The sequence below is a fragment of the Bubalus kerabau genome, chromosome 20 (genome assembly GCF_029407905.1).
Source record: "Bubalus kerabau isolate K-KA32 ecotype Philippines breed swamp buffalo chromosome 20, PCC_UOA_SB_1v2, whole genome shotgun sequence".
In the NCBI taxonomy this organism is placed as follows: domain Eukaryota; kingdom Metazoa; phylum Chordata; class Mammalia; order Artiodactyla; family Bovidae; genus Bubalus; species Bubalus kerabau.
The window spans coordinates 7068281-7082029 of NC_073643.1; the positions used below are offsets into that span (position 1 = coordinate 7068281).

Below are 13749 nucleotides of genomic sequence, written 5' to 3' on the forward strand. Positions count from 1 at the left end.
CAGGCTCCTCCATCCATGGGATTTTCCAGGCAAGAGTACTGGAGTGGGGTGCCATTGCCTTCTCCTACACCAGCAGAAATAAACTTTTATTTATTTAGGATGTACAGGAAAGGTAGGGGTGGAGCTCAGAGGGGAGCCAGAGGTGCCTGCAGTGCAGGGATATGCTCAGATCCAGGAGCAGAATGGGGAGAGGGGAGAGGAAGGAAAGGGAGAGGGGAGAAGAGGGAGGGGAAGAGGAGGGGAAGGGAGAAAGAGAAGGGGGGAAGGGAGGAGAAGAGGGAGGGGAGCAGGAAGGGGCAGGGGAGAGGGGAGAGGAAGGGGAGGGAGAGACAAGGGAAGGAGGGGAGAGGCAAGGGGAGAGGGAAGGGGATGAGGGGAGGAGGAAGGGAGAGGGGAAAGGGGGGAGGGGGAGGGGAGAGAGGAGGGTGGGGGGGAGGGAAGGAGGGGTGAGGAAGGGGAGGGGGAAGAGGGTGAGGGGGAGAAGGAAGAGAGGGAAGGAAGGGAGAGGGGAGAAGGAAGGGAAAGGGGAGAGAGGAGGGAAGGGACGGGGGAAGGGGAAAGGGAAGGAGAGAAGGGGAGAAGGAAGGGTGGGGGTGAGGGGAGGGCAGGAGGGGAGGGGAGAAGGGGCAAGGTGGGGAGAAGGTAGAGAGGGAAGGGAGGGGGAGGGGAGAGGGAAGAGAAAGGGGAGAGACTAGGGAAGGGAAAGGGGGAAGGGGGAAGGGAAGGGAAGGAGGGAAGAGAGGGGAGGGTGGAGGGAGAGAGGAGGGAAGGGGAGGAGATGGGGGAAGAGGGTGGGGGAAGAAGGTAGAGAAGGAAGAGAGGGAAGGGAGGGGAAGGGGAGAGGGAAGGGAAAGGGGAGAGATGAGGGAAAGGGGAGAGAGGAGGGAAGGGAGGGGGGAAGGGGAAAGGGAAGGAGAGAAGGGGAGAAGGGAGGGTGGAGGGAAGAGGAGGGGAGGGGAGGAGGGGAGAGGCAGGGGAAAGGGAAGGAGAGAAGGGGAGAAGGGAGGGTGGGGGGAGAGGGGAGGGGAGAAGGGGCAGGGTTAGGGAAGGGAGAGAGAGGAGCAAGGGAAGGGAGAGTGTGGCCACCACGTGTTGGGACCCAGGGTATCACCATCACTTCTCCTCCCAACATCCAGTTAATGGGCTTCAGGACAGAGAATCAAAGTGGTCAGTATAACAAGGGGACTAAAGCAATTGTTTCTCTTAAGACCCAAAGGTCTCCACTGGAAAGAGGTCAAAGTTATACTCTGATGATTCAAGAATCTTCAAGCCTTCGTCCTGGACTGCTAATCTCCCTAGATGCCCACAAAATTAGAATAAAATCCTCTATAAAGGAAGAGAGCTTCACTTCTAGTTTCAAATTATTCCTGAAGGTAGATTTTTAAATAAAATATTCGAGAATGGCATTGAAACATGTAAAATATCATGTATGAAATGAGTTGCCAGTCCAGGTTCGATGCACGATACTGGATGCTTGGGGCTGGTGCACTGGGACGACCCAGAGGGATGGAATGGGGAGGGAGGAGGGAAGAGGGTTCAGGATGGGGAACACATGTATACCTGTGGTGGATTCATTTTGATATTTGGCAAATCTAATACAGTTATGTAAAGTTTAAAAATAAAATAAAATTTATTTACTGGTGATCAAAAAAAAAAAAATATTCAGTAAACCATCAAGAATATAATAAGGTGCCTCTCTAGAAGAGCCAGGTCTCACAGGCTGAAGAAACAATAGGTGCAGCGCCTGCGGGAATCCAGATACTGGAGTCAGCAGAGGCAGACTGTGAATCTATGATCAGAATGTTCATGAAGATAAGAGCTGATCTTAGTATCAACAAGGACCCAGAGATGGTCTATATGTGAAAAAGATTCAATTAAATACTGGGCAACTGGAAAGACAATAATAAAGTAAGAACTCAAGGGATAGTGTTAACAGTAGATTAGACAAAGTTGAAGACAAAATTACTGAATTTCAAATAGGCCCTAAAATTCTCCACAATGAAGAAAGCAAGGCAAGATAAAGTTATGAAATTTAGAAAATAGAGTAAGAGAAGAAGCAGTAAGGGAGTATAATATGCATTTAATTGCAGAACCAGCAAAGAAAGAAGAGGAGGTAGGGTCAGTAATTAAATGGAGAGTATTAAAAAACTATGAAACATGTTACTCTACACATTCGAGAGGCCCATTGAAGTCCCAGTGACAAAAACCAAATAAAATTCATATTAATAACATTATAGATAAATGGCAGAAAATTAAGAAAGTTTGAAAATTTTAAAGAAAGCTAGAGAAAGGAGTCATTTTGCCATTAAAAGAATTAATTAAGTAGTTAACTTTCTAATACATAAAACCAAAAGACCCAAAGGAGGGGAAAAAAAAAAATTAGAGTTCTAAAGGAAAATTGCTGACAGAATTCTATTGCCAGAAAAAACGAAATTACCTTTTGATTCATTAAGAAATTCCTAAATATAATCTTTAAGAAAAGAGAAAATTATACCAGACAGCATCGCAGAGACATAGAAGACATGCATAAAAAATATTCATAGCAAAATTTTGTACAGGCTCCAAATTATACTAACTCAAATGTTCATCAATAGCCAAATGGATAAACAAATGGTGGTATGTTCATAAGGAATGGTATAAATAGTGCAAATGAATAATCCTCCAATTATGTGACATGGAGTGATTCCTACAGACATAAGGTAAGATTCAGTAATAACAACAAGACCAAATCAAAAAATGCATACTGAATGACTGCATTTATATAAATCTCAAAAAGGCAAAAGTAAAAAATATATATATATTATTTGAGAATATATAATTACAAAACAAAACTAAAGAAAAAAGTTAAAATGTTGGTATCAGGAACAAGGGAATTCCTGGGTTTCTAATCTTTATTTTAATCTGTATGGAATCACCTGATTATTCGTCTTCATAAAAATAAATTTAAGCTGTTTATATATGTATCATGCATGTTTTATATTTTCCTTATATTTCATAATAATTAATTGAAAAAAGATCAGTATCTTCTAAACTCCCAAATAGCCCTCAGAATGAATGATCAGAGAAGATCCTGGTTCCTTTTGCAATTAACAAGACTCCCTAAGTTAGGGTTTTCCACCACCATCATATTGACCTACAGGTAAGTATGTTTGTTGAGTAAACACATGTGTGCTTGTGTGCAGGAATCATATTCTCTTTCAATATAGAAAATATGGTGATTATTTTACAGAGCTCTTCTTTTTTGATTTGGTCTACAATTAATTCCTTTATTATATGCCAATAACAATTTCTGTACAAATTAGGGTTTAAGCACAATGACTAAAAGTCTATATTAATCTTTATTTACCACCTCTTGAGTTATCTGCAAAATAAAAATACTCTCTTATTCACATGTACTTGTATCAGCATTTTGAATTGCCATGGAAGAAAAACCTCATACGCACAAAAAAATGGACTCTCTGAAATTATTTGGCCTTGAAGCAACAAAGCTAGAAAGCCTAATTAGGAGTGTCAGATATGTTTTTAGATATCTTCCTTGGAAAACAACGAATATGACAGCTAGAATTGTGCAAAGGAAAACAAATGGAACAATTTATGCCAAGAAGTCAAAAGGGCATCAAGTGTCATACCAGAGAGTAGAAATAGAAGAGAAAGACTTGGTGCCATGAGATAACAATAAAACAAAAATAAAAGCAAAAAGACAGCTCCTTAGAATCTTTTAAAAAATGCTAAAATCAAATTTTAGCCTACCCCACTGAGGCAGGTAAAGCATGTATTTTTTCATTAACTTTTTTCCAGGTTTCCTTTTATGCCCTAATCCTTATGTTTCCCATTTTTCTTAGTAATTTACATATAATCTTCCTGTATTATGGGACCCTAATCAGTTTTATTACAAGTTAGGATAGAAAAAAAAAAAATTCAACCCATAAGTAGAATTTTCTTTCTGAGATACTTTTTCAACTGCTAGTTTTTGTCAAATTAGAGATGAGCAAAGGGCACAATGGTAGAATTTCCCATTTTTCCCCTCATGGTCATTTCTTAGCAAATCTGAAGTTATCTGTGATGAATGGCAGAGAAGCAAAGGTTGCGGTCCCTTAGACATGGGATGGCTGTCATGAAGAACGAGTTCTTTACCTGGAAGGATATCAGAGAGATTCCCACACTCTTCAGGTTCTCCAGAAATAGACAGGCAGATGATATTAAATCCAGCCATGGGCAGCATCCCAACTCATTCAAGTCAAACTGATGAAATTAACGTGGGACGAGGTGGCAGCCACCCAAAGGCTTGAAGGAACTCAAGGATGAAATTGGAAAACCGTTGGCCAAGATGCTGGGTCCAACATTACAAACAGGCAACGCTGTCGCCCTGGCAGATTGTGAATGTCATTCTCTTCATTAGAAGGGGTCAGGGGAGGACCTGGGAGCCTTAGGAAAGCAAGTGTCTCTTCCGCTTGTCCAATATCCAGTGAAGTACAGCATCATTAGACACTGAAACAAAAATAACCTTCTAGGGGAAAGACAATATGGTTTCTGCAAAGAGGAAAGCGTGAGTCACTGATTTATTATTGGTCTCCGAGGCACTGAGACAAATACCAAATGTTGGCACGGTTTAGGGGAGAGCTTTCCTAAGTGCCATTATGAAGCAGGGTGTAAGGAGATGATGGATATCTCAAACCATATGCACAAGACAGATAATTTCTACATCCCATCAAAAAAGAAACATTCTAAGTACCAGCAAGAAGGGACAGTCTTTGAGACTCGAAGAGATCAGGTTGTGACGATAAAGGATCTACTGTAGGTGACATATTTAAAACATTACCATTTGATGGTACTGGGAAAAGACACGAAAGAAGTTCACTTGGGGAAACCTTTTTATTGAGCATGAATCAAGTGTCAGGTTTTGTGCGAAGTAGTGTGTCAAGAGCAATGAGTAAAACCCCTTCTGCTCCCCAGTAACTCAGAGTCCCAGGCGGCAGTAGTGGGAAAGAACCTGCCTGCCAATGCAAGAGGCGTAAGAAATGCAGGTTCAATCCCTGGATTGGGAAGATCCCCTGGAGAAGGGAATGACAACCCACTCCAGTATTCTTGCCTGGAGAATCCCATGGACAGAGGAGCCTGATGGGCTGCAGTCCACAGGGTCACAAAGAGTTGGACACGACTGAAGCGACTTAGCACACACACACCATACAGATGATTCCAAGACCAACAGATAAGCTCTCTGTTGGGACTTGTGCCCATTCATGACCCATGGCAACTACGGATGGAATCAGATAGTACAATCCTGGTCAGGCACGAACACATCCCTCAGGACTACGGTTCACCAGGGAACTAGGTTCCTTGAGGCATAATTCTAAAACATACTACAAATCCCCTTGTTAAAATTAATGACAATTACAATATGAACCCAATAAATCCTAAAACCCAATTTTATTGGTTTGCTCAGTGGAAAAAGATATAATGGATTTTAAACACATGCAATTCTAACATGAATTATTATCTGTCCTGACTTTGTGGGGAAGGGAAGCAGACATGATCGGGGTGTTTGTCATGACTATTAATACCATGTGAGGTTTTTAAAATGTGATACATACATAGATACACATGTATGCATAAATTGCCAAAAGCCTCATGAAAAAAATTAACTTTTTTCACTATAATTAAAGAAAACTCAGCAAATGAAAAGAGAAAACTTGACCATGAATTTGAAGAACTCTACTGGTGTTATGCAATTCTCAACCTTGCTGAAAAGTTGAAGAATTCTCTCAGCTCAGGCAACAGTCTCCCAGATCTGAAGAATAATTTCAGCAACCTCAAGCCCAGGAGACCGAAGTCTGTCCTGCCAGTCAAATGCTTCTTTATTTCCAATCAGCTTTAAGCACCCACCTTCCCCCTTTCCTGCTTCATTAGCTAGGGGGCTGTCATTTCAAAGACGCGTATAATGTACATGTGTAGGGGAAGTCTTAGTGTTCTCTGGCATGAGAAAAAAAATTATTTGATGATCAGATTGCTCAGTATTTTCAAACTATTTAAGGCACTTCCATAGGAACTCCATGAAGCAAAATCAGAGCTGAAGAAGAGATCCACGCAAAGGCAGACAGTTTTTTCTAGTTTCTCTGATAAATCACATTCTCTCCCTTTTTTCTTTTCTTGTACAATTTTTTTTAATGGCATATAATACCAGTCCTTTGCAATATCAAAGATCATTCAGAATAGAAACTGAAATCGATCTGAGAGAGAGCACGTTTCTCAGGTGTCATATCACGTGAAAAATCCCTGCCTTCCTTGGGAACCACACTGGGAGGTGGGATTTGTCTGCTTTTCCATTTTTTTTCTGCCTTTGTATGGGCCCACAACATGCCTTCAATGAGTGTGTGTGCTCAGCCGCTCAGTCATGTCCAACTCTTTGCGAGCCCGTGCACCGTAGCCCGCCAGGGTCCTCTGCCCGTGGAATTTCCCCGGCAAGAATTCTGGAGTGGGTCGCCATTGGCATCTCCAGGGGATATTCCCGACCCAGGGATCAAACCCGTGTCTCCTGTGTCTCCTGCATTGGCAGGCGGTTCTTTACCACTGTACCACCTGGCAAGCCAATGAGTGTGTGTTCTGAATGGATTTCCTGCCCCTCTTCTTTCTGCTATTTCTCTTTCTAAAGAAAAACTAGGATCATCTTGCACTTCTTGCAGACTGAAGTTGAAAGGAAAAGAACTGGAAGCCTACCTCCAAGGCCTCACATCTGAAACCTAGGAAAACCAGCACTGCATGTCAATATTTCCAGCTAAAGATCCCCGAGAAGGAGGTACAGTACATCACTGCATAAAATGAGAAGGAAAATGGTTATGTGTCTGTAAGTATGGGTGTACAAATGTCTTGTCTATCAAATCAATGAAGCTAAAACCTCTTGCGATGTCAGAAGTTAACACACAGACACACATGCCTGCTCATACTCTGCTAGGGAGAAAGCAAGCTATTTTTTAGAAGGAGAATTAGGAAACAAAGTATAAGAAAACATCATGAAAGATGGTCACAACTCTTTGACTTCTAGGAATCTATTCGTAGGGGGAAACAGAGAATATGCACAAAGATTTAGCCTCAAAGCGAGCAGTCATATCTATATTAGCTCCAAAGCAAAACAATCTAGTTGGTCAGTGGTAAGGAGGTAGTCAGGTTAATTATCAGATATCAAAATGATAGAACACTGTGCAGCTATGGGAAATGTACAGAATGCAGATTGACATGGAGAAATATTCACAATTTTGTGAAAGAGAACAGGCATGCTAAAATCAAAATATGTTTTTATATTAGGTAAATACATATGTATATTTAAATATGTGTGCATGCTAAATCACTTATAGTTATGTCCGACTCTCTGAGACCCTATGGACTGTAGCCCACCAGGCTCCTCTGTCCATGAGATTCTCCAGGCAAGAATACTGGAGTGGGTTGCCAAGTCCTTCTCCAGGGGATTTTCCTGACTTAGGGATCAAACTGTGTCTCTTACATCCCAGGCTTTGGCAGGGGGGTTCTTTACCACTAGTGCTACTTGGGAAGACCCACATTTAAATATTTCAATATGCATAACAAAATATGCATCTTCAGATATTTGTAAAGGGCATCTTTTCCTTCATCCTTCTCCCTATCTGAATTTTCTGATTCTGGTCTATGATAAACGTGAATTACTTCTGAAATTAACATAGAAATAGACATTTTAAAAATCCTTATTATCTACATAGATTTTTAAAGGAAAAAAATGTCCCTTTAACCATCTATAGCTGCTAGGTTAAACAGGAAGTCCTTGTGAGTTGGTACTGGATGGCAATGATAAGTTGAAACAGGAATAATTCATAGTCAAAAAGTCATCTGATTATCATGTTTCATATCTTCATATAACTGTCAGATTTTTTACACTAAAATGTTCTTCCAATAAACCTAAAAATCAAAAAGCCAATACCAAGATTTTTCTTCATCTATGCATCTGATTCTCAGAATATGCCTTTTATTTTAGATCAAAGCATCAAAATTGTCTTTGATTCCAAACAACCATGTAGATCCAGCATTTGCATCTAAAGTCAACCTATTTATAATCACAGATTTTTTTTAATCCCTGATTTTCTTTTTATCACTATCATGCAGAGTGCTAGTGATGGTACAACTTGGGTAGTTACAGCCCTGCTTTGTTTCGGGGGCAGTCTCCTTTACAGATGCAGGAAATTAAAAATGCAAACACTACAAGCCAGTCAATCAGGAAAGCAGCACTGTGAACGTTACGGCTCTGAGGGTACAAATCAGGGAATCAGTTTTTCCCTTAGCAGAAGTATGTTCACTAAGTAATTTGTTGTTTTCTTTAACTGGAATTACCGCCTTCCATTAACTGGAGAAGTAAGTCCAAATTAAAATCGCTATTTGTCAATTACCTGCTGGAGGTATGCTCAAGCCTTGGGTTGGGTGGTGGTGGTTTAGTTGCTGGGTCGTGTCCGACTTTTGCCACCCAATGGACTGTAGCCTGCCAGACTCCTCTGTCCATGGGATTCTCCAGGCAAGAATAATGGAGTGGGTCGCCATTTCCTTCTCCAGGAAATCTTCCCAACCCAGAGATGGAACCCTGGTCTCCTGCACTGCAGGCAGATTGTTAACCGACTGAGCTACAAGGGAAGTCCCTTGGGTTAGGACCAAGGCAATAAAGCTCATCAGCTGTCATTATAATCACCATTATCTCAAAGCTCTCAGAAGGCATAATATGGGGTAGGGGAGATGTTGGAAACTCCTAGTTACTGTTGACATGAAGGCAGACATTGTTGAGGATTTTAAATTTACTGAATTATTCTCCCTTTTTTTCAGTGAATTTTAATTTTTTCCTCGTTCTGGGAGGACTTGCTCAGCATACGGGCTACAGTAGTGAATATAATGATTTGGTCCCTGTCTACATACAGCTTACAACCTAGGGGAGGGAATGTTAAAGACTTGAGAAATCATAATCACAAATGTGACAAGCACTTCAGAAGAAGGGAATGGGGTCTGAGAAGGCGTAATGGAGAGGTGACACGGGTGAGTCAGCGAGTCTTCTCTAAGGAAATAACATTTCAGCTACACTCCTCCTAATATGCTTCTCTCGAGTCTATTATCATCACCCTTTCCTAGTCCTCCTATTGTCTCCCTGGCCACTCCAGCTCAAATTTCTCTCACTGTGGGTTCCTCTTCTTCTATTCCAAACTCAGATTCTGAAGTTTTTCAGGTCTAAGATCTCCATCTTCTTCTCACTCCAAAGCTCCCCCTAAGGCAAGCCCTTCCACTCTGATCTCAAGCATCACCTACATTCAACAATCCCTAATTTAGTTTTCCAGTCCAGAACTCTTTTCCAAGCTTTGAATCCATGTGTCAGCTGCCTACATGACACCTTCATTTGCATCCCTCACCGGAATCTCAAATGTAACATAGCCCATGCTAAAGCTAAGATATTTCCTTCTAGCATCTTCTCTTCAGCCCGGTCTAGTTGGTAGCTGAAATACATCTTGAATTTTATCACATTTTCCCATCTACCCTACCATCAGCTCTTGTTTGGGTACTGCAAGCCTTTTCTCTTCTTGTATCAATTCTGTTCCCTTCCAATTGCTGTCTTAAATGGAAATCTTTCCTGATTACTCCTTGTTTTTAAAATTCTTACCCTGTTCTAAACATTGAATCTAAAATTGTTCAAATGGCTTCTAAGACCTTGCATGATCCATCCACTGCCTAATCTTTTGGTCTCATCTCATGCCAATCTTAGCATTATTCATTGTTCAATGAACCTCTTTCAGTTTTTAAAATTAAGAAGAAGAAGAAGAAAAAAAGGACCCTCATTTCTTAAAGACTTTGCACATACTGTTCCTGCCCTCTGGAACTTCTCAGGTCTGCTTTATAGCATGAGTAACATACTGTTTTCTGTCTCAGATACCAGGACATTCAGCTTCAAGTAACAGATTACCTGGTGGAAGAAGTTTTATTATTAATAATTGCAATAAGGATACTTACTTGTACCTCATATCACAAAAAATCTGGAAGTGGGCACTTCCAAAGTGAATACAATGTCACCCAAGACCAAGGCTTTCCTCTTTTCTGCTCTGCTCTTCTGTGCTTGCCACTTTTTAATTTAGGGTCATCACCTCATGGCTACAAAGTGGCTGTTGGAGCTCCCTACATCACGGTCTGATACCACACAGTTTCTGCATTCATGGTAGAAAAGGGGAGAGAAGGCTCTCCTCTTGTGTATACCAACTCTCTCAGAAACCAAAACATTTGTTTCCCATTTTCCCCTCATCATATCTGTGTCATAGGGTGACTCTTAGCTGTCAGGGGGGCTGGTTAGATGAGCATCAGGAGACAGAAGGGAGATCATGATGGCTGGTGAATACATAATTAACTATGTCCGATGCAGCCTTCAGAGCACTTACCAAATTAGTAATCGGACAATTCAACAGGCAGGGACACTTTGCCCACCGTCTCCTCTGTGAGATCATATGCCCTTTGACTACGGGGAACACATCTGTTTCGAAGCCCAGCAGCAGTGCTGTGCCTGATCTGTGTAGGAAGCAGCTGGTGGTGGGAGAACAGGTGAAAGTACAAGAGAACAACAGAGGCAGAACCCAGGTACAAAAGGGGAGAAAACTCCCAGCACAGAACTCAAGCCGATGGTCGTCTCTCATACCTCACGGCTCAACTCTGCATTCCAGTTAATTTGAAAACAGTCTTTCATCAAAAAAGGGCAACTTTTGAAAGTGCTGCATTCTCTGCACCGTGAACACAATTTTCCTAACCTCTTAATCCCTGCCATGTGAGTAGACATGGGGACTATAGTTTGCATTGAGATCCAGGAATGAATTCTTTGGCAAAAATATTTTAACCACTGTTATAGAGTTAGATGATCCAGAAAATTTTAAATTGCCTCAAGGACATGAATGTAAATCAATTCTTGGCTAAATCACTCCAAATATCATTCAACAAGAAAAATTTATGAAAGCTAGAAAGTTATTTAAAAGAAGAGTCATAAAATTGGGGGTTTAAATTTTCCACTCCTGAGAGCATCACACTAACAGATAAAGAAGTCATCCAGACGACTGGATGAGGAGAAAGCAGATGTAAAGTGCCTGGAACTTGAAGGATGCTCGGCATAGTATTTTTGTTCTTATATCTGGACCACAGGAACCTGATTTACTCCTAACTCTTTCATGTCCTATATATGTAATTGTAGGCAAGTTGAATATATTCTTTGGTTCATAAATAGTATAGTAGTCTTAAACCACCTTCCAGTTATAACATGCAGTCACTCTACTATTTAAAAACTTAAGTTAATAAAAATTAAATGGCATTGAACACAGTCCAGAGTAGCCAATCTAATAAAACATGAAGGAATAGATTCATATTCCCAAGATGCAGAATCTGTTCATAGTTTCTGATGAGCATTCTCTCTGGTCATCTCAAAACACAAAGGGCACTCACTGACATGCAAATACCACAAAATATTTTCTTAAAGAAAGTTGTGACACAGACAAGATGAGATTTCAGATTTTAAATATGGTTGTTGTTTGAAATAAAATTCCTTAAAAAGAGAAAATGACTTTAGCGTTGGCAAAGGGAGTCCCCTAAGAAAAAGATGTAAACAGATGGCTGAGAAAGATCACCCACATGCTGCACGCAGATCTTGAGGAGGCATTTCTAAGAATGAGGCGGCACTTCCCAGCCTGGGCCACAGCCCACAAGGATCCTTATTTAACCCACAGAAAGCAGAGGGTTTTCACCTCTAACCAAGAGGAACCTCAGCCTGCTTGCCTCACAGCAATCCAGACCAGTCTCCAGCACTCCCCAACATTCCAGCAGAAGCTAAGTACCAATCGCTTGAGACAGGCAATCCTCTAGTAAATCAGGGTTTGAGATCAACCCTGAACCAACGTCTTCCCATAAAAACGGGCTGTTAAGCCCCAGCTAAGCATATTAGGCATTCAATTTAATGTGTGACATACATCTGCTTTCCTTTCTAAGGGAAGAGAAGTTTCAAGATAACTTAAATCCTGGACTTAATCAAGGGGAAAAAAAAAATTTGGCAATGTTTAAAACTGAGCTTTAAAATACAACCCCAAAGAGAGTGAGGGAGACCATTTAGCTATAACTAAAGAGATTATATAACACCTAAATCAAATACAGGTTACCTGAGCAGAAGTACTCCATCTTTTATCTGGGCCCATTCATCTTTCCATTTGATGCCATCGACACTTACCAAAGACTGTCATCTACTTCTGGCCCCAGGCACAAAACACAAGCAAAAATGCAAATCTGGTAATCCACCCCCCTCCAAGCCCAAAGGCCATAAGAGGAAAACTCACAGATTTGTCTTTGACGAGGAAAGCGCAGCACTGAATCCCAGCCATCAACATCTTGTGTGGGTTCCACGCCACAGAATCAGCTCTGTTTCGTTAAACAGAGGAAAAAGCAGGGTAAGGAGGGGAGACTCAGCTTCCTCTGGTGGGAAGAATGCTATGACCCACTGCAGGCGCATTCAGTATTCACTTTCAAGTCAGCGCTCCAGAGGACTCCTGGTGTGAGTGGTTTGGGGAGTTTGTTGTTTGGAGATTTTTTTTTTTAAAAGCAAAACAATTGCTTAGTTTTGGGCCTATTATTAAAATGTCACCTAAGTGGGGAAAGTCCAGAGAGATCCCCTTGCCTGAAGAAAAGGCACCGGGCCTGGGAAACCACGCTTACCTGTGGATACCTTGCAGGAGCCTGCGGTGCTTCCTGGACATCAAGGCTGAGCCACCCCAAGAAGCCTGTTGAGACAGTGATACAACCCAAACTGCATTATTTCAGTGGTATTTGTTCACCAGCCAGTTGTCATTTGATACTGTAAGTCAGTTTCAACCAGTATGGAGTCTAGGAATTTTTTAAAAATTATTTATTTTTAATTGAAGGATAATTGGTTTCTACCATACATCAACATGGATCAGCCATAGGTACTCAGATGTTCCCTCCCTCTTGAGCCTCCCGCCCACCTCCCACCCCATCCCACCCCTCTAGGGTGTCACAGAGCCCTGGTTTGAGTTCCCAGTGGACTCTGGGAAATTTTGATCACCAGCTATGCTCAGGTGATCTGAACCTCATTGCAACAGAAGGGTCTCCACTGATGCTTAGGAATTAAATCCCCACATTATAAAAAGACTGGTAAGTAACTCGTTGAGTTGCCAGTGGACAAAAGACACAGTCCACATGCTCTAAAATCGTAGAATCTAAAGTACACAATTGTCCTTCAATGTTGACGACTGCAACAAAAGATAAGAAAGAGCCCAATATCATATGGAAAGAAACGGCAAGACTGTGCACCATGGATGTGGAGGAGGAAGGAAATGAGAGGTCTCCAGGTTCTCAGAGCGTCGCAAAAGCTGAGCTCACTGGTGGACAGCAAAGAGTGGCCGCAAGAGCAGCCTTCCCGTTCAGGGCTGGCCAGGGGCAGGAGAGCGAGTCGCCCAGGCTGCACCCTTAAGGAGGCGCCCACTTGCAGAGCTGGGCTCTTACATGGCCCTGGGAGTGAATGTCTCATTAAGTTTTCAAGTACCAAACTGACGTTCTTATTTCTCACACTGATTCTTCCTCCCTCCCCTCCAGGCTTACTGACTCTGGGATTTCCTTTCCTCTCCTTATTCTCAGCTCTCCTCTCCTTTGCTTAAGACAATTATCTGCCCAATGAACCCTAAGGAACCTCGACTGCCTCACATTCCAGCCCTGCTTCCCTGG

At 41.8% G+C, this 13749-nt stretch overlaps 1 protein-coding gene across 12 annotated transcripts in view; it reads right to left on the reverse strand.

Annotated features, from left to right (window-relative positions):
• The window catches only part of GADL1 (glutamate decarboxylase like 1), a 505418-nt gene that overhangs the window by 113258 nt on the left and 378411 nt on the right, over positions 1-13749 (reverse strand). For all 12 annotated transcript variants that reach the window (XR_008706302.1, XM_055558455.1, XM_055558457.1 and 9 more), the window contains 2 exons: positions 12724-12788; positions 12348-12429 (listed from right to left, as the gene is read on the reverse strand). Coding sequence is in view for 11 of the 12 variants with exons in the window: in XM_055558455.1 (XP_055414430.1) it covers positions 12348-12429; positions 12724-12788 (147 nt within the window). In the remaining variant the exon portion in view is untranslated. The remainder of the gene's footprint in view (positions 1-12347; positions 12430-12723; positions 12789-13749) is intronic.